This window comes from Penicillium verhagenii (genome assembly GCF_028828195.1).
Source record: "Penicillium verhagenii strain IBT 33310 chromosome Unknown utg000012l_segment0_segment0, whole genome shotgun sequence".
NCBI classification, from domain to species: domain Eukaryota; kingdom Fungi; phylum Ascomycota; class Eurotiomycetes; order Eurotiales; family Aspergillaceae; genus Penicillium; species Penicillium verhagenii.
Window position 1 is genome coordinate 656,774 of NW_026643176.1, and position 22,631 is coordinate 679,404.

At 48.2% G+C, this 22,631-nt stretch overlaps 5 protein-coding genes across 5 annotated transcripts; 2 read left to right on the top strand and 3 right to left on the bottom strand.

Annotated features, from left to right (window-relative positions):
* Positions 1-3,811: 3,811 nt before the first annotated feature.
* On the top strand, positions 3,812-5,860 carry N7466_010915 (stress-regulated transcription factor RPN4; the record flags this gene model as incomplete). Its single annotated transcript, XM_057170304.1, has 1 exon — positions 3,812-5,860. One exon carries the CDS (start codon positions 3,812-3,814, stop codon positions 5,858-5,860), a length of 2,049 nt encoding a protein of 682 aa, XP_057016036.1.
* Positions 5,861-9,142: 3,282 nt separating this feature from the next.
* On the bottom strand, positions 9,143-10,222 carry N7466_010916 (ankyrin repeat domain-containing protein; the record flags this gene model as incomplete). The annotated part of the gene is made up of 1 exon (XM_057170305.1): positions 9,143-10,222. One exon carries the CDS (start codon positions 10,220-10,222, stop codon positions 9,143-9,145), a length of 1,080 nt encoding a protein of 359 aa, XP_057016037.1.
* A 500-nt stretch (positions 10,223-10,722) lies between these two features.
* N7466_010917 (putative integral membrane protein Pth11-like) lies at positions 10,723-12,156 on the bottom strand (the record flags this gene model as incomplete). The annotated part of the gene is made up of 6 exons (XM_057170306.1): positions 10,723-11,218; positions 11,288-11,658; positions 11,719-11,786; positions 11,840-11,876; positions 11,938-11,957; positions 12,015-12,156. The coding sequence occupies 6 exons, from the start codon at positions 12,154-12,156 to the stop codon at positions 10,723-10,725; spliced, it is 1,134 nt and encodes a 377-aa protein (XP_057016038.1).
* A 3,001-nt stretch (positions 12,157-15,157) lies between these two features.
* On the top strand, positions 15,158-16,954 carry N7466_010918 (cytochrome P450; the record flags this gene model as incomplete). Its single annotated transcript, XM_057170307.1, has 5 exons — positions 15,158-15,386; positions 15,454-15,641; positions 15,700-15,824; positions 15,880-16,750; positions 16,826-16,954. The coding sequence occupies 5 exons, from the start codon at positions 15,158-15,160 to the stop codon at positions 16,952-16,954; spliced, it is 1,542 nt and encodes a 513-aa protein (XP_057016039.1).
* A 561-nt stretch (positions 16,955-17,515) lies between these two features.
* Positions 17,516-22,361, bottom strand: N7466_010919 (pentafunctional protein ARO1; the record flags this gene model as incomplete). The annotated part of the gene is made up of 3 exons (XM_057170308.1): positions 17,516-17,548; positions 17,608-17,652; positions 17,706-22,361. 3 exons carry the CDS (start codon positions 22,359-22,361, stop codon positions 17,516-17,518), a joined length of 4,734 nt encoding a protein of 1,577 aa, XP_057016040.1.
* Positions 22,362-22,631: the final 270 nt, after the last annotated feature.

Here is a 22,631-nt window from a genome sequence, read left to right on the forward strand (position 1 = left end):
TAGAACATTCTGGTTCATCGTTTTCAGTGAGTTTGTCACATTCTAAAAATATCAAGGATGGTGTGTACATTGTTTATCCCCGTCTGAGTCAAAGTCGATTTTTTTTTCTTGAAGTATAAAGATCAAAAGCCTATATCGGGACAAGTCGGGAATGTGCAGGGTCTGTGAAACAGTCAAAGCACGGGTGTGTTAGATGCTGACAGCATATCTAAACTACAACCCTGGAAGAAGATTTAAGAATCCAAATAATCAAATAATCAAGATGCAACCCAAACGGAGAAAACTCAACAGGAAAAATTCGATTCCGTGTGCAATGCAACAGATGATTTGCTGTCCAACGGAGAATCCCGGTGCCGAGTTGCCGGAGGACGCTAGAAGGATTCCAGAAGGTCTGTGGCTTCGAAAAGTTCCCTGCAGGCTCGATACACAATACCACTAGCGTCCTTACACGGCGTATCCGCACATACCATCGTTGTGGCTGTGTCCTTCAGCACCCAAACCCACCAATCAATTGCATTGAAAAATCTCTTCTGCATTAGCCTGGTTGCTATTTTGCGCTTTTGCAATCGCCAAACCTCACAGGGCTGGACTCGGTGCCGTTCCCCCGTGAGGATTAAGGTGCTGACAAGCTAAAATTTTTTTTCCCTGTCGTTTGACATGGCAGAGAGAAAATTTTTTCCTGCATCTGCTGCAGGGGATAATCCCGTGTCCCAGCTTGACGGGCACGAGCTGATGACAGGCACGGAGCGGAGCGCAGTTCGTATACGTGGTGCCTTGCGTGGTTTTACTTAGTAAAGGAATTTTGTTATTTTGTTATTTTGTTTCGTATACAGTGTACTCCGTTGTTCGTAATAATAAACGAGGGAATGCATAGGGCAACTACTGTAAATGCCAAAGGTGGGCCAAAGATCAAGATCTGGCCACTTTTCCCCAGACAAGGCCACGTTTTCTGTCTCGGATTCGGATCCAAGAATAAACCAAATACCGAAATTTTTTTGTCAGGATCGAGGAATGTACGCACTAGTCGTGAACGCTACATCTGAAATTCTGGACTCTGGTTTTGCTTGGTCCAGACTCTTCGGTAGATACGGCACCCCGGACCCGCGTCTCGGCGCCCCGGCCGGGTGCACCAAAGTACTCACGCCGACCGAATCTCTTACTGTATCAGTGGAGATCTCGTCAGATACAGATACAGAAACAGAAACGTACAGAAATAAAGAAAAAGAGGGCTTAGGCACTGATTCTAACAATTAGTCGCATTTTTCTAATTTTCTTTCTTCCCACTTGAGTCACCCTGGCGTTATTAAGTTAGGCCGTTAGACCCGACTTGCCCAGATCCCGCGCTTGTGGGAGACATCTCCGGTCGGGAGCACACCACGACACTCGGGCCTCCCCCGGAGGTCGCCCGTCCGATCTGATATTGCCTTGAATTGTTTGAATTTACTGCGCTAAAAAAAAGGCCAGTTTTCCCTTGTCTCTGTACTACCATACCACGCTATTATAGTCGGTATTTTATGCGCATGGATCCGCATGATTAACCTCGAATCGGTCGGGAGTCACCCGAGCATAGTGAAAGAATTTTCCTTTGAAACAGACCACACTAGTTAGCTGTTCGGTGAGTCAGGGTATTGAGAATAGGAGTCATCAATGAATAATCCATTTTCTTTTTCTCACTTTGCCAATCAAGGAAATGGAATTAATTAATTCATTAATTTCGGACCATTATTATGGTCATGTGAACTATGTAGGCAGTAGGCAAAAAACTGGAGATAAACTGGAGACTCGACTCGATGCACTATCAGGCCACGGGCCATGTGACCCCTAACCTTGGTTCTTCCAAGGTAGAATGTGTACTCTATAGCCGAAGCGACCTAGTCTCACCATTTTTTAACGGATCCGAACGAGGCTCCTACGACCGAGCCGCAAGATCGAGGGAACTGCGGGATCAGCTGACCCCTCCCCATCCTACACCAGCTGACACCGTAACTCGCGTCTGAATTCCTGAATGGGGGCCTTTATTCGGCTTTGGGTTGAAACTGACTATTGTTGGAATTTCAGTATTTAGTATTTAGTATTTAGTATTTACATTTGTTGTATAACACCATCGGTTTACGAGAGAAAGGTATTATATCGATTGACCTGCCTAGATAGGTCTAGTCATCTCACCCATGTGTTTTTAAGAATTATAATCAAATAATTTTTTTTTTTCCCTTTTACCCCAGAATGCAGGAGACGCCCAACGGGAAGGGGGGAAAACTGGGATTTGTGGCTTAGCCCCAGGTGGCTTACGGGATTAGAATGCACATTATTCATCATTTCATTATTATTCATCAACGTAAAATTCTTGTAAATCAGTAACGGGTAGTACGGCAGCCACTAAACTCGATCAGATCACGCGGAAATAAAAAACCCCTGTGGCTCAGCCCTGTCGAATAGGGTCCTAAAATTGGAGGTCCCCATCGCCTATTCTGTACTAGCTTATAGATTGGCTCGGTCTGCAGGAATCTTTCCATTTCTAAGCGAATGTGCAGTAACTAACTAGCTAACTAAGTATGTACTAGCAAGTATTGGGAGATTCTAGGAGATTCTCGATCTTGGTTGTCTTTTTTGATTATTTGATTATATGACTCTTTCGGAGATACCGGGATCATGCAGGCAGAACTTTTTTTTTTCATTCTGGAATAATCAAGAATTCCTTATTCATGGCATTTGAATTACTTTTTTCGGTCTTTGATATTTGAAATCAGATGAAAGGAAATGACTTGATGCTGTGATTACTTATTTAGTAAATTGATAAAGTTAGGTGGGGTTTTTGTGGCTGATTTCGGAAAGCCCACCCAAACCATAGAGAGCAGTTGTTAAGGGGATATACATGATAGAGAGGGAAAAGAGTAGGAAGATCGCATCAGAGACCAAAACGGGAGAGGAAAATGAAATGCAAAAAATTAAATAAAAAATAAAACATGGAATTCCCCAAAATAGGCAATTCTGGGAAAATTTTCTTTAAAAATTCCTATTATTATGCACAGACAGCGTCCGGTAGATCAGTGGATCCGACAAACCCCGGTAGGACAAGTCCGCGGTACATTCTAACGTATTATTCAGTATATTCAGTATGCTTGGTAACCATTCGTACGAAAGATAACCGCTATCGCCCGAAAGGGATAGATTACGGCCGATCGCTCGGTCACCATACAGAAAAATACGGAAATATTAACGGAGAGACCGATCAAGCAGGTGTACTGTGCTCCACTATGCCAGCCCATTGGGTCTCCCTAGCGGCCCCGAATGGGAGAACGTCATGTACTAAACGTATGTGGAAGCCATCGATCTTTCTGTTCTTAAGCCCAGCTCTTTCCCTCCCGTCCTTCCTTCATTTGATCTTCATTACTCATAACTGATATTCACATACTTGATATTACTCTTGACTGATATTATTTTATTTCCCATATAATATCCTCCCCAAAGGTAATTTGACTCATCTTCCCCATCATTCCCATCCGACTCATCCCACATCCAGACTTTCTCTAACCTTTCCCAATAACCAGACTTGAACATATTAAGGTTCACCCGGTTCCATCTATCTTTACGATCACGAGCCACTCTCGACGTTTCCAGACTCTTCGCATTATTCTCTCTACCCAACGAACTTTGGTCCCAGAACCAAAGCACTAAAACCGATCGGACTTTCGCCCAAGGATCTCTCGGACCTTAAGCCGTCGGAATTCCAACTATAAAAGCTCGCCATCCCCGGTGGCGAACACCTTCCACCCCATTCTCCACTCGCTGACGTCCTATACGTGATAACATAATGTTTATGTATCCACGTAAGGGTCTCATCACCGATCCATACAACCAAGAAGACATCATCATACAAGACGATCAGTTCCCACCCGAGTTCGCTGAGAACTCTCAGCAGTACCAGCAATCGTACTTGCAACCACCTTTCCAGTACCAAGAGAACCAGTTCGCCTCTCCGCCCTCCTCCGCTCCGTCCTCACCCACTTTCTCTTCCCCGACCTTCTCCATTACACACCCACCTCAGGCGCTTGACAGCCAGTCTTACGGGGCTCCTTCGATGACCCCGGCCTCTTCCTATAATCCGTCCTTGGACATTCAGAGCTCTGCCTCGCCACCATCACAGCAATATCTGTCACAATACCCTCAATACTATTCGCCCATGTTGGCCCAACCGCCTCTAGCTCCCAGCAACCAAGCTTGGGATGGCAACTTGCAGCTGTTGAGCCCCGCTCGCATTCCTTCCTACCCCCAGAAGGCCTCTCCTAGCTCGACTTCTTCACGATCTGCACCCATCTCTCAACATCGACGATCTGATAGCTCTAACAAGCCGCTCCCCACACCGGTGCAGACTCCTCTCCAGAACTCTTTCTTGGCGCCGGCATTCCAAAATTACGACCCATTGATCAATGATGGGAGCAGTGTGGAAGCCGAGTTTGCGATGAGACGGGCGATTATCGACCAGCAATATAAGCACCAACATTCATCCCCTCCTCAGCACCAGCAGGGCGAGTACTCGCATTCTTTGGCTCCCTCCGTTTCTACTGTCAGCCAGAATTCGCCAGTGACCCCGCAGACTACTCTTGACGAGCTTGAGGACGCTTCCAAGTCGATGACCAATGGTGAGACCCGATTTCCTGAATTTGACCGGTGGATGGACCAGTACTTACAAAGCGACGTATTCTCAGAATACGCCAACGGTAACGCTGGAATGCCAATTGGCGTCACTAAGCTCAACCGCACCATCTCCGATATTTACCAAGACGAGCTTTACAACCCATCCATGATGGCCGCTCCCCAGATGTCCAAGCCGATGAGCCAGAATTCGATGGCTTCTCGCAATGTTATCGCCGACCGATTGCAGGCTGCTAACCAGGGCCACATGTCTGCTCGCTCCCAGTCCCCAGTTTCTGGCATGATTAAGCGCGAACGATCACCCTTCCGCCAAAACTCTCCGTTCACATCCGATATGAATGCGTCCGGTTTGCAACCGCAGATGGCTACGAGCGTTCCCATGTCTCACAATGGCATGTCTATCGCTTCTACGATGAGCCAGAGTGATCTAAAGACCATGTCCCCCAAGGATGCGGTCTTGGATTTCAACGAGGGTGAAGATGCCGCTATGGCTCCTCTTTTCCCTCCCCAGCAGGCCGATTTCAACCTTGGTGATGCCCTTGGACTGCGCCGCGAGAGCTCAGGATCATCGCTTCAGCCAGCTTTGACCACCATGGACGCATTCCCTTCCCAATACGCCCCGGTCCCGCAAGCGCCTTTCGCTTTCGCTCAGCAAAGCCACCACCCTCATAATTACATGCAGCAGCAGTCTAAGCTCATTTCCGACCTTCCTCGGGTGGACTCCAACGGTAGCGATCTACACTCTTCTGCGGATATGACCCCGCAAGCTCACGCCAAGCCAATCTCCCGACCCACCAACACCAATTCAGACGCGGGCACTTACACCTGTACCTATCATGGCTGTACCCTTCGATTTGAATCGCCTGCTAAGCTTCAGCGACACAAGCGTGAGGCGCACCGACAGACTTCCCCTGGTGGTCATTTGATTACTCGGGATACTTCGCTACGCAATTCTCAGGCGGGCCCGCACAAGTGCGAGCGTCTCAACCCATCTACTGGAAAGCCTTGCAATTCTGTCTTCTCTCGCCCTTACGATCTGACTCGTCATGAGGATACGATCCACAATGCACGCAAGCTCAAGGTACGGTGCCACTTGTGCACCGAAGAGAAGACATTTAGTCGCAACGACGCTCTCACCCGACACATGCGGGTGGTGCACCCAGAGGTTGATTGGCCAGGCAAGCAGCGTCGCCGGGGAAGAGATTGAGTTATCCGAAGGGGGATGGGATTATCATCATCATGACGATTAAACCCTTTCATCCTTTCTTTTTTTCTTTCTCTATCTCATTTTCACCAGTGAGGTCTGACGTCACACCAATCCCGATCCAGAGAAGGGACCCACACTGCGTCCCAGATCGTCGGTGCCCATTTCCATTTTGGGTCTGCGGACTGCCGATTATTGAGGCCTTGTGGCCTGAACACCCTCGGCCACTGACGTCATCTTCGAGTTTGTCCTTCACCGTTCGGGCTGACGTCGACTATACGTCGACGATCGAATCACAATAACACAGAATGACGCACCCCACCCTCACACTATGGATGGCTTCCCCCATGCCCCCCTGCCTCGCCTGACGTGTGCGGGTATCTTGGCACCTCACCGATCCATGTTCGCACATTCTCCCAAGAAAATGAAATTGGCATGTACCCCGTCTGTATAGGCCTGTTTCGTGGGTTTCAATTGCTTGCATCTTTTTCATGTCTGTTACGATACTCATTTTTCACTTGTATTATTATCCAATCCTCCTTGTTTATGATCTCACGCGATGATGTTTCCTTTTTTGCATGCAATTATCCTTCGCATTGGCTGGTGCTTTTTTTGTTATTTCGAATATTCGAAAAGGGCGGTGTTATATACTAAAAAGGCTCCGTACAATCTTGGCTCTTTTTTTCTACCATTTTTTTTCATTGGTTACTTGTACCATATGGCCAAAAAAAATTGTGTATACTATGGGAAAGCGGATTGGGAATTGTATAGCTTTTTGATAGATTCTGAACATTGAACTTCAAACATTTCGAACCATCTTTTCCAATCAATCCACCTCCGTAAGCTTTTTTATTTGTTTTCTTACTAGTACGTAGATTGTTAACTGGCAGTCAATTGTAACCCGTACCCGTTGAACATTTGAAACCCGCCGATGAAAGGGGGTCAATTGGGAACTTATCGCGTCTATGACCTATAGACTTACAGCTAGGGGAAGGTACTTTGGAACTTCCAAGCCATGAATCCACCCGCCCCACCTTCAGCTGCTTCAATCCACCAAAGGACTTGAAACACCCCCCCCCGTCGGCAGTCTGCACAGATCACCATCCCAGCTAGTAGGTACAGTAGCCGCCCGCGGCCTGCGGAACAAAACACAAAATAAGCCTTGTCACCAATAACAATGCCGATCGGACCCTCCCCATGTACAAGGTCGTGTATATGGGTCGCATGTACGGAGGCTAGTAAGCTTCGACCCTTGTAGAATGACCATGTAAACAGCAAAAAGGAGCGAAAATCAATAACCTCGTACTCCGTAGCTGGTTAGCAAATGGCCCCCGCAAGCACCACAACCCATTTTAGCCTATAGTAGTATTTCCCCTTGTCCTCTTTTTCTTCCTGCCCCCATCTCATCTCTTAGGTACCTCTTCTCTCTTATCCTTGCCCTACCTTCCAGAAGTAGTTGGTACTTCTTTCGGAAGACAATGTCCATAGACAGGAATAAGATCGGGTTTTCGTAGCCGGAGTTTAGGATCGAACCCCTCTTCTCCTTGTTGCCAAATACAATTTTTGAGTCAGTTATGCCGGTAAAGAAAGTTGAATCAAAACCTTATCTGTGTGTGTGGACATGGCCTAATAAGGGAATTCCGACTCCGTAGCTACTAGTAGATCCATGACTAGTGTTGTATTTTGTTACTTTATGTAGATAACGGCCGACGACTCGACCACGACCCCTCGATCCCTCGATCTACATCAATTTGATGACGCGAGCTTAGAGATAAATGATTAATACCAGACACATTGTATGATAATAAATGAATCACAACTGAGTAATCCAAGAAAAAATTAATCTATTCTGGTGCCTGCTAATATGTAAGGAAGTCGAAACACGAATCCAAGCTCCATATACTCCATCCGATTGGCAACTTAGCACAAACAATTGAATTTGACCTCATCCACGAAACATCCAGTGGAATCCAAAACGATAGGCCCAATATCGCATATCACAATCCCACCCAACCGAAAATGGCAAGAAGAGGGGGGTATCAGCTCCCAAGTCCACGTACGATGTGCATAACATGTGTCGAAAAAGAAAAAGAAAAAGTGGAGTAGAACAAAAGGAAACCAGTCTAAAAAAGCCACAAAAACAAATGATTCATGTACACAAAATAGGGTCATACGGAGATGTGGACCCAAGCCCAACCCCGGCTCTTTTCTCCAGGTCTCTGATGCAATCATCTAAGACATTATGTAGACAAAGAAGACCCCAAAAAGGAATGGAAACTCATTGGAAAAGGATTGGGTTTCCACTTGCGTTTGGTGTCATCTTTTTCCCCAGTTGGTCCCCACATGTGGAGTGTGTGGCTTTCAGATTATGCGATTAAGCGATTATCATTGCTATACTGGGGCAACATTGGATGTACATTATTGCCCGTAGTGGCTACATACATTCCACATGTAGTACTCCGTACTCAGCTAGGACCCACTAGGCTACCCGAGTCCGTTATGTATTCCGTCCGTATGAGGGGTGGGTTATCGATAACGGAAATATGGGACTCGAGTGTATTTCTCTGTATTTCTCTGTATTCATCGGTATGTGGCTGTGCGGATGACTAAGGAGGTGGTATTTTTTGAACGGCGTAATTTGGCTAAACCGCTTTCGGATGAGTGGGGCTTGTTGACGAAGTGGGATGTTCAAGTTGGATGTGGCTTGCAAGGTGGCTTTTTGGGAGTGGTGTGTTTCGAGTTTCGTGTACATGTTTGCTATTAATAGAGTTGGATAGTGGCAGGGATTGGATCGTGGGTGGTGCACATGTGTTGTTTTGGGTTTGTATAGCAGGTGCCTACAAGTATGTATTGTTCCAAGGTTGTGTTGGTAATAATTTTACTGCATCTTGTGGTGGCGATGCTGGAACATTTGAAAACAGAAAACTGGAAGCAACTGGGTATATTTCAAGTTTTCGGTGAATCACCTGGCCATGTTGATATTCTGAGCTCAAGATGAGGTAAACGGTTGTCAAGTGAAGTTTAAAATCTAAAAAGTTAGATCGGTACTTGTGACTTGCTAACAATCACATGATGGGCACGAGACCAAGCTTGAATTGAGTGAGTCACAGTAGTTGGAGAACTCACAAGAAGGATATAGCAAGATTTGGAAAAGCTGAAGAGAATGCAAAATCTGTTCTTCATTAAAATAGGAATAGCTAGCAAATGCAAATTGGCTGTACATCTAAGAGAAACTTAACTGTCGTATATACTATATTCCCTCTTTATAACCTCCAGGGCTTTTCATCATTGGGCCTTGAACCGTATAGCAAGATTCCCAAAACCTCCCCCATTCGCCCCCGATCGCTCATGGGCACTATGCCTTAGTACTTGCTTCATCTCCTCACTTCCAACCATCTCAACATACTCCGCAGCACTACCCCAAGCCCCCCTCGCCTCAGGATCAGCCCCATGCTCCAACAACCACCGAACCCGTCCCACCGCACCGGCCATCACGGCATACATAATAGGGTGATGCACAACCACCCTCGACTGGCCCATCTGATTCACATCCGCCCCCCTCTCGACAAGCAGCTCCATAATTGGAATTCGACTGGCATCAAACTCCTTAGTTATAACACTCCGCGGCATGATGCCAGGTGAGCAAGCCCCCGCTGCAAAGTGCAGTGGAGTACCATAATGAATCGATGCCCCGGCATTCAGAAGTAAGCGCACCGCATCGACAGACCCCCGCGCCGCAGCCGCTTCCAGCGCGGCACAAGATTGCGGATGAGGCGGACCGGCGATATCACTATCGTGGTGAGCGCCTAGATTTGGATTTGCGCCGTGCGCGAGAAACCAACACAGCACGGGCAGATGGGTTACTACTTTTGGAAGCAGGAGTGTTCCATAATCACCGGGGAAATTGGGGCCCCAGCCCGACTGCGCGAGAAGTTCGAAGAGGTCGATTTGGCAATCTGGTGGTGCGGAGAGAATGTGAGCGGGAGTGTTAGGGGTTATTGGTGCGCCGGTTGAAAGGAGATAACGGGCGATCTCGACATGGCCGGACTCGAGCGACAATATGAGACCGTGGTGGAGGAATGCGCGGGAGCGGGATTGTTGAGAAACGAGCGCGTGGACTGTGTGAATGTCGCCCGATCGACAGGCGGATTCAAAGGAGGCAAAGACAGTGGCTATCTCGTTCAGGAAGTTGCGCTGTTCCAACTCTGGTTCCGCGGCTAGAGGTAGTATTGTCGCTGCTGGTGGGAAGCTTGGCGCTATAAAAGATAGGCGGTTGTTCACGTGGCCCATTCCTAGTTCTCGCTCCTCGTCTGCTCGCCTTGATGGCTCTTGATGCATCATTATGCCTACTTCGCTGAATGACATTGTTGGATTTTTGGCAGATTAGATGGGGAAGTTGAAATCAACCGGCAATCTTGTGGGGAGAGCCTCATGCCTTTTAAGGATTAGTCTCGTAGGCGGTCCGATGACTCAGCATGAGACTGGTCGAAAAGATGACCTGTTCCATGTTTTATCTGCATCAAGGAGATTTTTCCAATGTGATTTGAAGAGTTCCCGTTGCATTTTCCTCCGTATTTGATAGATCTTACTTCCGATAGCCCATTTTAAGGTGCATAATCGATCCATGGATCACTCATACAACTTGCATGGAATACCCGTACTTGACCCCACTGCACAACAATCAAGTTATTTTGCACTTCCAGTACTTGAGGGATTTGAGAGCTTGCTCTGCACGCTTTGAAATTTTGTTGTTCTTTATAAAAAAAAAAGGAATAATATGTTCATTACCGGCTTATAACCCAGCTTGTTATAGAAGAAAAAAAATACATAAAGTGGAAAAAACAAAACAAAGAAAGACAAGGAGACTATGAATAACCTCGGTTCGACCGACGAGCCTGCTCGCGTGAGGAATCAAAATCACCAGTGGTCTCAACGGTCGTCTCAATCTCGGTCTGAGTAAATATCTTTCCGTCCGGGATGATAATCCGATCCTCACTCGAATTATCCCGCTCCCCAGCACCAATCTGCGTACCCAAACCAACATCATCATCATCTCCGCCGCGCATAGTGTTCATAGTGATTTGATTCGGATCGGTCACTTTAGTGAACCCGGATCCGTACTTCCGAGCATCGGTGTTGCCCGACCATGGACCGTACTTGCGTCCACTGCTGTACTCGCCGATGAAGCGGGGAATGAAGCGAGAAGCGATGGCCTTGAAGGAAGGGATTGAGGCCGCAAAGATGCCGACGTTGGTTTCGATGACGGACCAGTACATGGCACCGCTGATGGCGTATGTGTAATCGGCGGAGGTGAGCATGGCAGGGATGTAGGTAATTCGGATGATAGATGAGATACAGGCACTGGAGGCGCATGTTAGAAGAGACAGAAAGTGGGGGTGAATGAGGAGATAGGAGGATGATTCGACGTACAAGAGACCCAAACAGAGAATAAAGACAAGCGCAATCTTCTGCTTTTGGGGCATTTGTAGCTTGAAGATTACTCGCACAGGTAATGTGTAAGTCAACAGATCGGTCAGAATGTTTAGAGCCGCGTTGCAGAGATAGAAGACGTTGATGTTCACGCATGTTCCTGGGCCGGTACTAGTCCAGGCCATGCTGACCGGTGTGCATTGAAAGGCGGCAACCAGCACGAAGGAACCGGCCTGACAGATAATAACACCTATCATGATCCAGGAGATCCGAGTGAGATAGCGGTCTCCGAGTCTAGTATAAAACCACAAGACGGAGGTCTTGATGAATCCAAGACATGCAAGATAGAACATTGAACTCAACCAAACCGCCTAAGGAGTATTATTAGTCGATAGTAATGTGTGAGTAAATACTGCACGTGAGAGCCTTACAAAGGAGTAGTTTAGAAGTAAGCTCTTATCGGTATATTCATAGTGTTGACCAAGTCCATTTTTGACAGCTGATACTTGTTAGATTTGATTGAAAAAAGTTCATCGTATTTGGTGAACTTACCAGAAATTACAGCTCCGATGAATGCCCAAGCAAGAAGCTAGTAGATTCAGGTTAGTACATGTCGTGAGATTTTCCAAGGGTTGAGGTTCCCCCCTTACAGCAGCTCCTATGATAAGATCTGGAATCGAATCATCAGTATAGTGTCCTCAAATAAGATAAATGAAGCATTACTCACAGTCATCGACACCCATTTTACCCAATACATAGACTCGAGCAAAGAGCCTCAGCGCCAAAACGATAAATGTCAAGATGGCGAATGCTAGACAAATGCCCAAGACCACCGGTCCTTGAGAACCATGATCGCTTGTCACCTGCATGATTGAAAAAGAAGAGAGAGAAAGAAAACGAGTGAATGTAACTGGAAACCAGCAAAAAAGAGAAAATAAGATTAGAGAAACCAGATTAAGGCATGTATGTGCTATACGCAAGAGTCGTCTTTGTATGCCACCAGGACAAGAAATAGAAGTTGATGTCTATAGCATCAAAGGGAGAAGAAAAAGGGAAACATAAAACACCAGGCCAGAATCTGGAACATGAACCACTTTATCCCACTGCAGATATGCACGTCCCCTATACACGAACGAGAACGAAAGGCATTATCCTAGAAGATTCTGATCCACAACAAGAAAAGGGATTGACAAAAGCCAAACCAAAAGAAAAGAAAGCTGCCGATCAATGGTACAAATGTCTTCAGGCCTCGGCTAGGCTTCTCCCCGACCATTGAGACCCGATTTTATCCAAGGGCTTTCAGAGTGGTGATTCGTTCAGCTGCAGAATGCTCGAGTTCTCTCCAAACGTGGGATCCACATAACAGGGATATTTTGGTGTTTGAGCATGCTAAATACCCACACTAAAGGATTTCTTAGCACGAGAAGAGGACGTTGGTACAGGTGGAGTTTGTGGTTTATGCTAGCAGGGATGCTTAACGTCTCGCTGATCATTGCTGTTCAGGGTTAATAGACTGGAAAAGATACGAGAATAATATTGAAAGGAGGTTTGAAAAGTGTATATCTGTCAAGAGCCCGTTAATATTTACAAACCTTGGAATGTTTCTATAAGTAGATGATCTCGATAGCATCGTATCGCATCTCATCTCATCGTCTCAGGAAGTTGGAACGGGAGCGTGGGGCTCCGGTGTATTTCCCCATAGAAAAATTTCCCAACTGCCTACTTGGGATTTAGTCCGTGTAGTTCCTGGTTATGAATTCAAGTCAAGACGATCTTAATTCAAGTAGATCCGTACTTTTTGTTGACAGTAAACCTACTAGTAAGTAACCTTTGACAGGACGCCGCCAGAGTTTAATGTGAAGCTAAGAAAAAGCGAAGAAAAGGAAAAAAAAAGGAAAAAAAGTGGTTCTCAAACTTTTTGGCATGCTAGTTTGAAATTCAAGTCTCTATCAAAGGAGAAAAGAAAAATATGATACATGGTGAGGGGGAAAAAGTTGATTCTCGTTTCAGGGGTCCCTCAGTTGCCCTTTGGTTCCGTTCCACTTCGCAATAAGCCCCACTACTGAAGCCATAGCAGAAGCTAACGCACCTCGATCTGCAGGAGGACCCATTCCCCCCCTCCCCGACCCGTCCAGAGAGGAGAAGGAGAAAGAACAAGAAAAAGAAAGGTGGAACATTGCTTTTGTCCCATTGTCCAATTATGGTCATGCCAATAGCCGTTAAGCGAGATTGGCTGCAAAAACCCCCGAAGGTACACGACGCTGACGACGAAATAGCTTCTTTTGAGTTTGTCTATTTTTTTTGACAGCTCGGAACTGTTGATGCCCTGGAATCAGAGTTTTCAAGGGCTCATCACCAAAAAAAAGTACAATCCCAGTTCGCTTACTACATACTCTAGAATACTTCACACCAGCTTGGACCCTTCGTTCTCTCCCCAGTGGACCAAGTGCGCAGTAACAGACCACAATAACGGAGTCCATTATGGAGATGGCCCCATGGTCCGATGACCCCCGATACATGATGCCCATCAACCGTGCCGGACTGCCACTCCCGTCGCATCATTGCCTCCTTTCGGTACAAAGTGTGCGATGCCGGATTGCCAAGGTATCGATCACCGTTGGATCGACACTCGTTTACTCAACCCGCGAATCATGTATCATCTAAACTTGAGCCGAAGACCTGACTCGAGAAAAGTGGAGGTTTGGCCCATGATCATTGAAACCTTCTCGCTAAAAGATTTAGGGCGAGTCAGACGGACACTATTGAACACCCGGATGGAACATGACAGGTAGTGGAGAAAGCCCCCTGAAAAAGCATCTGGGTGTTCAATATTGTACAGCTCAACCTACCATGTAGACAGAGATTGCGTTACGGAGTAGTACATTGATCTTCATTCAAGTCCTTGATGTTCCTGAGTTGGTCCGTTCACTTGAACACGTAACCAACCGCGTGCCCATTATCATCAACCTCCAGATGTCGTCTTTGACGGGCCGTTAATGACATTTCTCCGAGTTTATTGCATATTGACTCGAGTATGCACTATGTGTCTGGAGCTCGAACTCGTGGGCCTTAATTGACAAGCCGAACCCCTGAATAGAAGCATTCAATTGGCCTACATGGGGCAGCAGGATTCACTGGCAGTTCAAATTGCAAGAATGTACTCTAGATGGTGGAACTAGTGCTTTTTACTCCGAGCCCTACTTACTTCAAAAGTACGGAGTACATACTCCGTATAGACGGAGTATATCCGTAGGAACGTAAATAGCAGACTTCTGTTGACAGGAACCTTTCTCCTAGTGGACCCAGACAACTGCCGATCTTTGTTCCACCAGACAACTTTTGGCTCCGCAATGCTCCTTTGAACGGATTGGCAATTAGAAGTCCAATTTCTCTCTTTGACGATCCTCGTTTTATGGAGAATTCTAGACTGCACTTATTCTTTTCCGAACTCCAATGTATAACCAGTTTTCATGCCTTCCAGAGCCTCCGAAATGACACCCCCACAGGTTCAAGCGCCATAGCGCAGAAACTAGGCTGTACAATAAAGAATGATGATAATAAAAAAAGGGGAGAATTGACCCAGAAAGCACAGGAGATGAGCAATTGGTCCCCAAAACCGTTAGACTAGACCCAGTCAAGTGCAGTAACTAAAGTACTAGCAACTCGCCGCAAGTGGGCACACCTACGCTGTTAAGCCAATGACTACACTCTTCTTACGGATACACATGCAAGAATCTTTGAACAGAGGGGCTATCTGTAGCCTGCTTTGAGTATTTTGAAAGCTGCTTCCCACATTTATTTTCTTCAGTACTTCGTACTTCGTACATTGGGAATTTTATTTCCTCAGATGCTGGCATTTGTCTGTTAACCATGGGTCTTGCCAATGTGCTGTCACTGTTGACAGTGACAAATGTCCTTTTGCCTCTCGTTGCATACTTTGTGTTTAAGATTGTGTACCAAATCGTTTATTATCGCTTTTTCCACCCACTTTCTGCTTTCCCCGGTCCGTTCTGGGCGTCTGTGACTCGACTCTGGATTGCAAGCCAGAACTTGAAAGAGATTGAGTACCTGACTTGCCATGAGCTTTCAAAGAAATATGGTAAGCTCTTCGCGCAAACATAACGTGTCTGTTCCCGAACAATGATTGATTTGGCTGCTCTCCATAGGACCTGTCGTTCGAATTACTCCCACGTTGCTGCTGGTCAGCGACCACTCCAAGCTCCCAGAGGTCTACCACCGCAATGCCGACAAAACCGGACACTATATCACCGGCAGTTTTGGAGAAACTGAAAGCCTGTTCAACATGAGATCGCACAAGACTCATTCCGTCTTCAGGAAACACGTCGCCGGACCTGTAAGCTCACACAGGCGCATAATAATCTAAAAGCTTCTATACTAACAAAATAAAATAGTACAGCTTCACCAACATCAAGCGCATGGAACCGTTAATCGACGCCCGAATCGAAGAATGGAGCACCAAGCTCGACGACACATTCGTCAAATCCGGTGAATCCTTCGACTTCGCCTGGTGGGCAGTGTAAGCTTCATTCTTTTCCCCCTCCAACTCGCCCCAAAACTAACCCTCAAAATAGCTACATGGCCTACGACATCATCAGCGAAATCGGCTTCGGAGCTCCCTTCGGCTTCATCGAAAAGGGCGAAGACATCGGCGGCCTAATCCAAGGCTTCCACGACGGCCTCCCAGCATTCGGCCTCCTCGCCCGCCTACACCCCTTCACATCCTGGATCAAAACCACCTTCCTAAAGAAATACCTCGTAGCCACACCATCCGACGACTCCGGAATCGGCGTCCTCATGCGCTTCCGCGACAAGCTAATCAGCGAGCGCCTCGAAGACATCAAATCCGGCAACAAGGCCCAGCGCGTCGATCTCCTCCAAATGCTCCTCGAAGCACGCACAGACGAAGACAAGCCACTTGACCTCGAATACATCCGCGCAGAAGTCCTTCTCGTCCTCCTCGCCGGCGCTGACACAACCGGAACCGCATTCCAGGCCATGGTCCAGTTCCTGATGGAGAACCCAGACGCCTACAAGCGTATGATGGACGAGATTGATGCCGCTTCCCAGAAGGGTCTTTTGTCCGAGATGCCGCAGTACGATGAAGTCCTCGCCCATCTCCCATTTTATGTGGGCTGTGTCAAGGAGACTATGCGTCTTTGCCCTTCTGCGCCGAACATTTTCCCGCGGTATGTGGCTGAGCCGGGATTGGAGCTCTTTGGTAAGTTTGCGCCGGCTGGGACGGAGATTTCGTGTAACCCGTACCTTGTGCATCGGGATCCGGCACTTTATGGGGATGATGCCGAGGAATTCAGACCCGAGAGGTGGTTGGATGAGGAGCGGGCGAAGCTGTATAATAAGTATAATATGGCGTTTGGGTATGGGTCGCGGGTTTGCCTGGGTAGGGATATTGCGATGATGGAGCTGTTCAAGGGCCCTTTGCAGGTGAGTTTTACCGAAATCTTTGATATGAGTTGGAAGGTTTTTGTTTTCTAATCGATTTTTTTGAATTTTTTTTAGTTCTTCCGCTCCTACAAGCCTGAGCCTGTCAAGGGCAAGCCCGAGGCCAAGTTTGTGGTGAAGGGTGGTGTTGGGTACTGGAAGGATGTTTGGTTGACTATCTCGAAGAGAGAGACCAAGGCCCAGTGAGATTGGGAACCTGCTATTTCAGTGAATGTACAGTTTTTTTCCCGACATCTGGAGATTTAAATGAATAGATATAGAATGTTTGAATCCGAGTTCCTTGTGAATCGTCTCAAGTACATTATAGTAAGAATGGCAAGTAAAAACATTGAATGCGACCGGTGGAAGAAAATGGCGACGTCTACCAGTACTTAGTACTTACTAATACTTACATGTAGTACTTGCATTGTCAAAAAGTACTAGTAATTGAAACAAATCGACCAATAAAAGAAGTATGCCGGCTGACATAAATCAATCATTATGCATATATCCGTGAGCCAATCATAGTATTGACTAGCCAGGAAGACATGTATAGTCCGCAAAGGTTGGTATATGTAGATCAGCACACGCCAATACTCAACCTGTGAGTCATTTAGCATGCATGGGCAAGTGCAGTAGAAGAACAAAACAGGCTTGAATTTATCAATATGTAACGTAATGTATCATCAGAATTAACAAGAAAAGCCGAGACAATTTTTTGGTTCCGTCTTTTCGACTGCCCGAAATTCACAAGTATTGCTTAACATGCTACTCGATCGACTTGATACCCATGACCGCATCCTAGAAGACAATATTAATAACCGGACCATAACAAAACAAGTGGTAATGGTGGTACTTACTCTGGCAACTTTGTACAAGGGTGTGATACCAGTCCAGTATTCGAACTATCAAAATCATTAGCATTGTACTCCGAATCAAGAGAAAAGATAGAACATACCTGGTGCACGCCTTGACCAACAAGAACCTCCAATCCAGGGATCGTCTTCCAGCCCGCACCGGAAGCCAGCTCCATCAGCGCTGTCACGGAGGGCTTGTAGGCCATTTCGAGAAGCACACGAGGAGACTCAGTCGATGTACCATCGGTCTTGGCACTCTCAAACATCTTGCTGAGAGTTTCACGCATGGCGGGATCAATGGGACGGTCTGCGGGGATAGTGCCGACAGCGACATGAGGAACGGTGTCAATTTGAGCGTGGTTATCCACGATGCGGATGTTGTAGCTGGACGGGAAAGTCGAAACCATACCCTCAAGCTTGCTGGCGGTACGCCCGACCACGTAGATAGGAGAGTAACCCATGTGGTGAAGGGCAAAGATAGCAGCACGGGCAGTACCGCCGCCACCAACGACAACAGCGCTTTCGGTGCCGCTTGATCCGTAGATACCCTCGTTGCGCAGGGATTGAATCATACCTTGCCAGTCGGTGTTGTATCCGACAAGCTTGCGCTTACCGGCGGCGTCCACGGGAACGATGGTGTTGACGGCACCGATGATCTCGGCCTCCTGGGCGACTTCATCCAAAAGAGGCATGATGTCGAGCTTGAGGGGAATAGTCACGGAGGCACCGCCGAATTCAGGAGCGTGGATGAAGTCCTTGACTTCCTCCACGTTTGTAGTCTCGATGCGACCATACTCATGAGGGAGTCCCATCTCGGCAAAGAGGGTGTTGTGAAGGGCGGGCGAGCGGGACTGGGAGACAGGAGAGCCAAAGATGGCGTATTTCTCGGTCTTGATCTCACCCATAAGTGAGAGACCCTTGCGGATCTCAGTTGCAGACAGCTGGCCAGGCGCCGCCTTGAAGGGCAGGCTTGGGTGAGACACAGGGGTCATGAAAGCATTGAGAATGCGGCTAAGCTGGCCGTTGTCACCCATGTTGATGGCGATCAACGGGACACTGTGTGCCTGTGCAGCCCAGTTCTTGAACTTGCGCAGAGCAGTGTTATCATCAAGGCTCTTGGCAACGCCCACAAGCTTGATTACATCACCGTACTCCAAAGCACGGTTGTAGGAGGGAATCCAAGACATGTTAGCCCAAGACAGCTTTCCGAGCGGGTCATGGTGGGACGCAATAATCTTGGAGTGACCCTTGATCTCAGCGACGGCGCGGAGCATCTCATCGGGAAAGGCAATCTCAAGATCCACAAACTCAGCTCCAGCGCGGAATGCTAACCGGTACAGTTGCATGGCAGCATCGTGAGCATCATCGGGGAAGCGACCACCCTGGCTCTTGGTGCGAATGGTGAAAATAAGGGGCAGAGAAACGCGCTTGCGGAGGAAAGACATTTGCTCATTGACATAGTCCAGGGAAGGAATGTCACCATCCGCGTTGGGATCCTTCAGCAGATCAACGCGCAGCTCCACAGCATCAGATCCAATGCAGGCCTGAGTCAGGATCTCGCTGCACTGACGCAGATCAGGCAGGGTCAAAGAGACGAAGAAACTGTGCTCCTTCTTCTTGATAGCATCGAGTTGATCCACTTGACCGGTAACCACCTTCATGAAACGGTCGAAGTCTTCCGATGCTAGCGCAAGCTCCGTTGTATTAGAGTGCTGGCTGTAGTACTGGATGTTGCTGCATTGTTGGAACCAAGGCTTCCGGCGCAGCCACACTCCCATCATGTCCTCCACGTAGGCGGGACGGGTCTTGTCGATGTTCAAGAAGTCCATGACAAGGTTAATGTCACGCATGACCAGAAGGACATTGCCCTTGCTCTGGTGCCATTCGGTCAAAAGCTTTCGGGCCTCGGGCATCTCTACCACACCACCACCGCACGCGAACACGTAACCGTTTGGTCGATCTTGCATGCAACGCTTGAGCGTAGCGAGCTCTGCATCGCGGAATCCTTCCCAGCCGCGCTGTTTAATCATTTCGGGAATAGTCATGCCTTCTGTTGCCTCAAGATCGTTGTCGAGATCGATAAAGGGCCTGTCAAGACTCTTGGCAACCCAGCTGCCGGTGGTAGTCTTGCCAGCACCACGCATGCCGATGATGAAAATGGATGCACTGGCCTTTTCTTCCTGGGTCGAAACAGTTGACTCATGCTCAGTCAACTCCTTTCCATCAAGGTTCACGTCCCAGATCTGCTTCAGAGCATCCCACCATGCGGGCCAGGTCTTACCGACACATTCCTTCTCAAGAATCAGAGTAGACTGAGGAGCAACAAGGGACAGGACACTGAAGCTGAAAGCAACACGGTGATCATCGTAACAGTAAATACCACCGGAGGGGAATCGAAGGGTGGAGCGATCAATACCATCAATCTCCAGACCGTCATCATGTTCACGGCAGACCACGCCAAACTTGGCTAATTCGTCCTTCATGGCCTTGATACGGTTACATTCCTTGACGCGCTGGTTTGCAATTCCATAGATACGGGTTGTGTGATTTGTGCCCTCGCCACGGGCAACAGCTGCGAGAACAGAGGCAGTGAGGAAAGCATCCGTCATGGGCTCCATATCCACGTTGGCAAGGGGACGGAGAATGCCGCTACTGGGGCCGGTAACGGTAGTAGAGTTGTCGCTTTGTTCAACCACGCAGCCCATGGGCCTGAGAACATCAACTGCGAAGCGAGCATCGCCCTGGAGCGACTTGGAGCCAATGTTGGGAACGGTGCACTTTGTGCCTGTGATGGCTGCAATTGCCAGAGGATAGGTTGCGGAGCTAGCATCGCTCTCAACGACATACTCGGCAGGGTTCACGTAATGACCCTGAGGAATGTGGTAAGTGTGCTCCTCGGTGGTGGACTTCTTCACATCAATGCCGAAAGATCGCATCATGGCAGTAGTCATGTCAATGTAAGGCTGGGAGATAGGCTTGCCTCCAACCAGTCTCAAAGTCACAGGCTCCTTGGCGTAGGGAGCACACATGAGCAACGATGACACATACTGAGAAGAAACTTTAGCAGCCAAGTTGATGTTGCCTCCAGCAAAGCCACCGGAAGCGGCAATCTTAAGGGGCAAACTGCCCTTGCGCTCCATGTACTCGACACCAGCTCCGTTGACAGTCAAAGCATCAACAAGATCACCAATGGGCCTTTGCTTCATTCGGTTGTTACCGGTGAGGATACTGGCATCCACAGTGCTAGGAGTGGCGAGGGTTGCCACAGTGGTCAGGAATCTGGAAGCGGTTCCAGCGTTACCGAGGTAAAGAGCTGATGGGCTGGCAACAATGTTTCCACCCTTTCCGTTAACAACAAGAACTTCACCCTCCTCTTCCCAAGAGAAAGTTGCAGCTCCCAACTTCTCGAGGGCGTTCAACATGACCTCGGTGTCATCGGAGTGTAGGAGGTTCTTGACACGGCAAGTGCCAGAGCCGAGAGCAGCAAGAACCAAGGCACGGTTCGAAATGGACTTGGATCCGGGGGGTGTGCATGTCACGCTAAGAGACTTGGGCACACCAGGATGGACTTCAACGCTGGGAGCCAGAACGATGCGAATTTCTTGGTTGGAGACGGTGCTGGCTCTGGGCTCATGAGTGCGTCCAATGGCAGACAGCAGGACAACCTTCTTCTTGGGACCGTCGTTCTTTTTATCAAGTGCCATGTTGAATATCAGTTGATCAACAGAGCAGTGTTTGCCTGCAGTCAATTTACGCACACGAGAGTCCTTCATTGAAGTGGGCAGGCCGTAGGCTGAGATACACTTAACAATACGGGCGACCGCGACACCCTTCAAGATTCCCAGGTGTCGGGCGAGCTCAGCCTCCTTGACCATACCAATCGCAACGCACTCTCCGTGGAGAATCTGAGGAGTCAAAATAGCCTCAATGGCGTGGCCAATGGAGTGACCCCAGTTCAGCAGGTTTCGGAGACCACCTTCACGCTCGTCCGCAGACACAACGAAGGCCTTGTGACGAGCTGAAGCTAAGATTCTAGCCTTCAAAATGTCACGGATGCCGTCGAAACGGCCCTGGCCAGGCTTAACCTCGCTGCGGACAGCATTAAGAATGGTATCCGCGTTGTCCTCAAGCGCGGTAAATTCCTCTTCGCTCGAGATCGCGGCGGTCTTGATAACCTCTGCCATGCCATTGATAAACTCTCGCGCAGGGAGGGTCTCTAAGAATTCCAGATCGATGTAGATCCTTGATGGCTGCCAAATGGCACCAATCAGGTTCTTTCCGAGGGGTGTATCAATGGCAGTCTTACCTCCAATGGAGGAATCCACCATGGCAAGCAGGGTAGTGGGGACTTGCACAACGCGAACACCGCGCATGTAGGTTGCAGCAATGAATCCAGTCAGATCACCAATAACACCACCACCCAGCGCAATGACAACGGTATCACGGCCACATGGCGGGCTTTGGCTCAACATCCAATCTTCGATGTCGGCCTTTGTCTGTCTAGACTTTGAGCTTTCACCTGGAGCGGCATTGTAGACGAGGAGGCGAGGGGTGGGGGATACGGAGGCGGCGGCGGTTTCGAAGGCCTTTTGGAAACTAGGAGTATAGATAGAGCCGAGGTTGGTATCGGTGATGAGGACATAGGTGGTGGAGGGCAAGCCGTTGACCAGGTCTGCCGCGACGTAGTTGCGCCACAAACCAAAATCAGCGACAATGCTCTCCTGGCCCAGGATGCTGATTTTGGTGGGCTCGGTCATGGTGGAGGGCACAGAGGGCGTCGTGATGTTATCTGAGGGATTGAGTTCTACTCTCAATTCATTCTACCATTGTGTTAGTATAACCCTCTTCTCGGTGACTGAATTGGCGGGATTTCCCCCACCGACGGAGCTAGCGACGCAAGGTGCGCACAATTCTGGGGGAATATAAGCCCAAAACTTGTGAAGGAAGAACAAAAAAAAAGACAATTGCTTACCTGGACCGCCGTACAAAGTGTCAGCTTATTATTTCAAGAAATGCGACCAGGATGA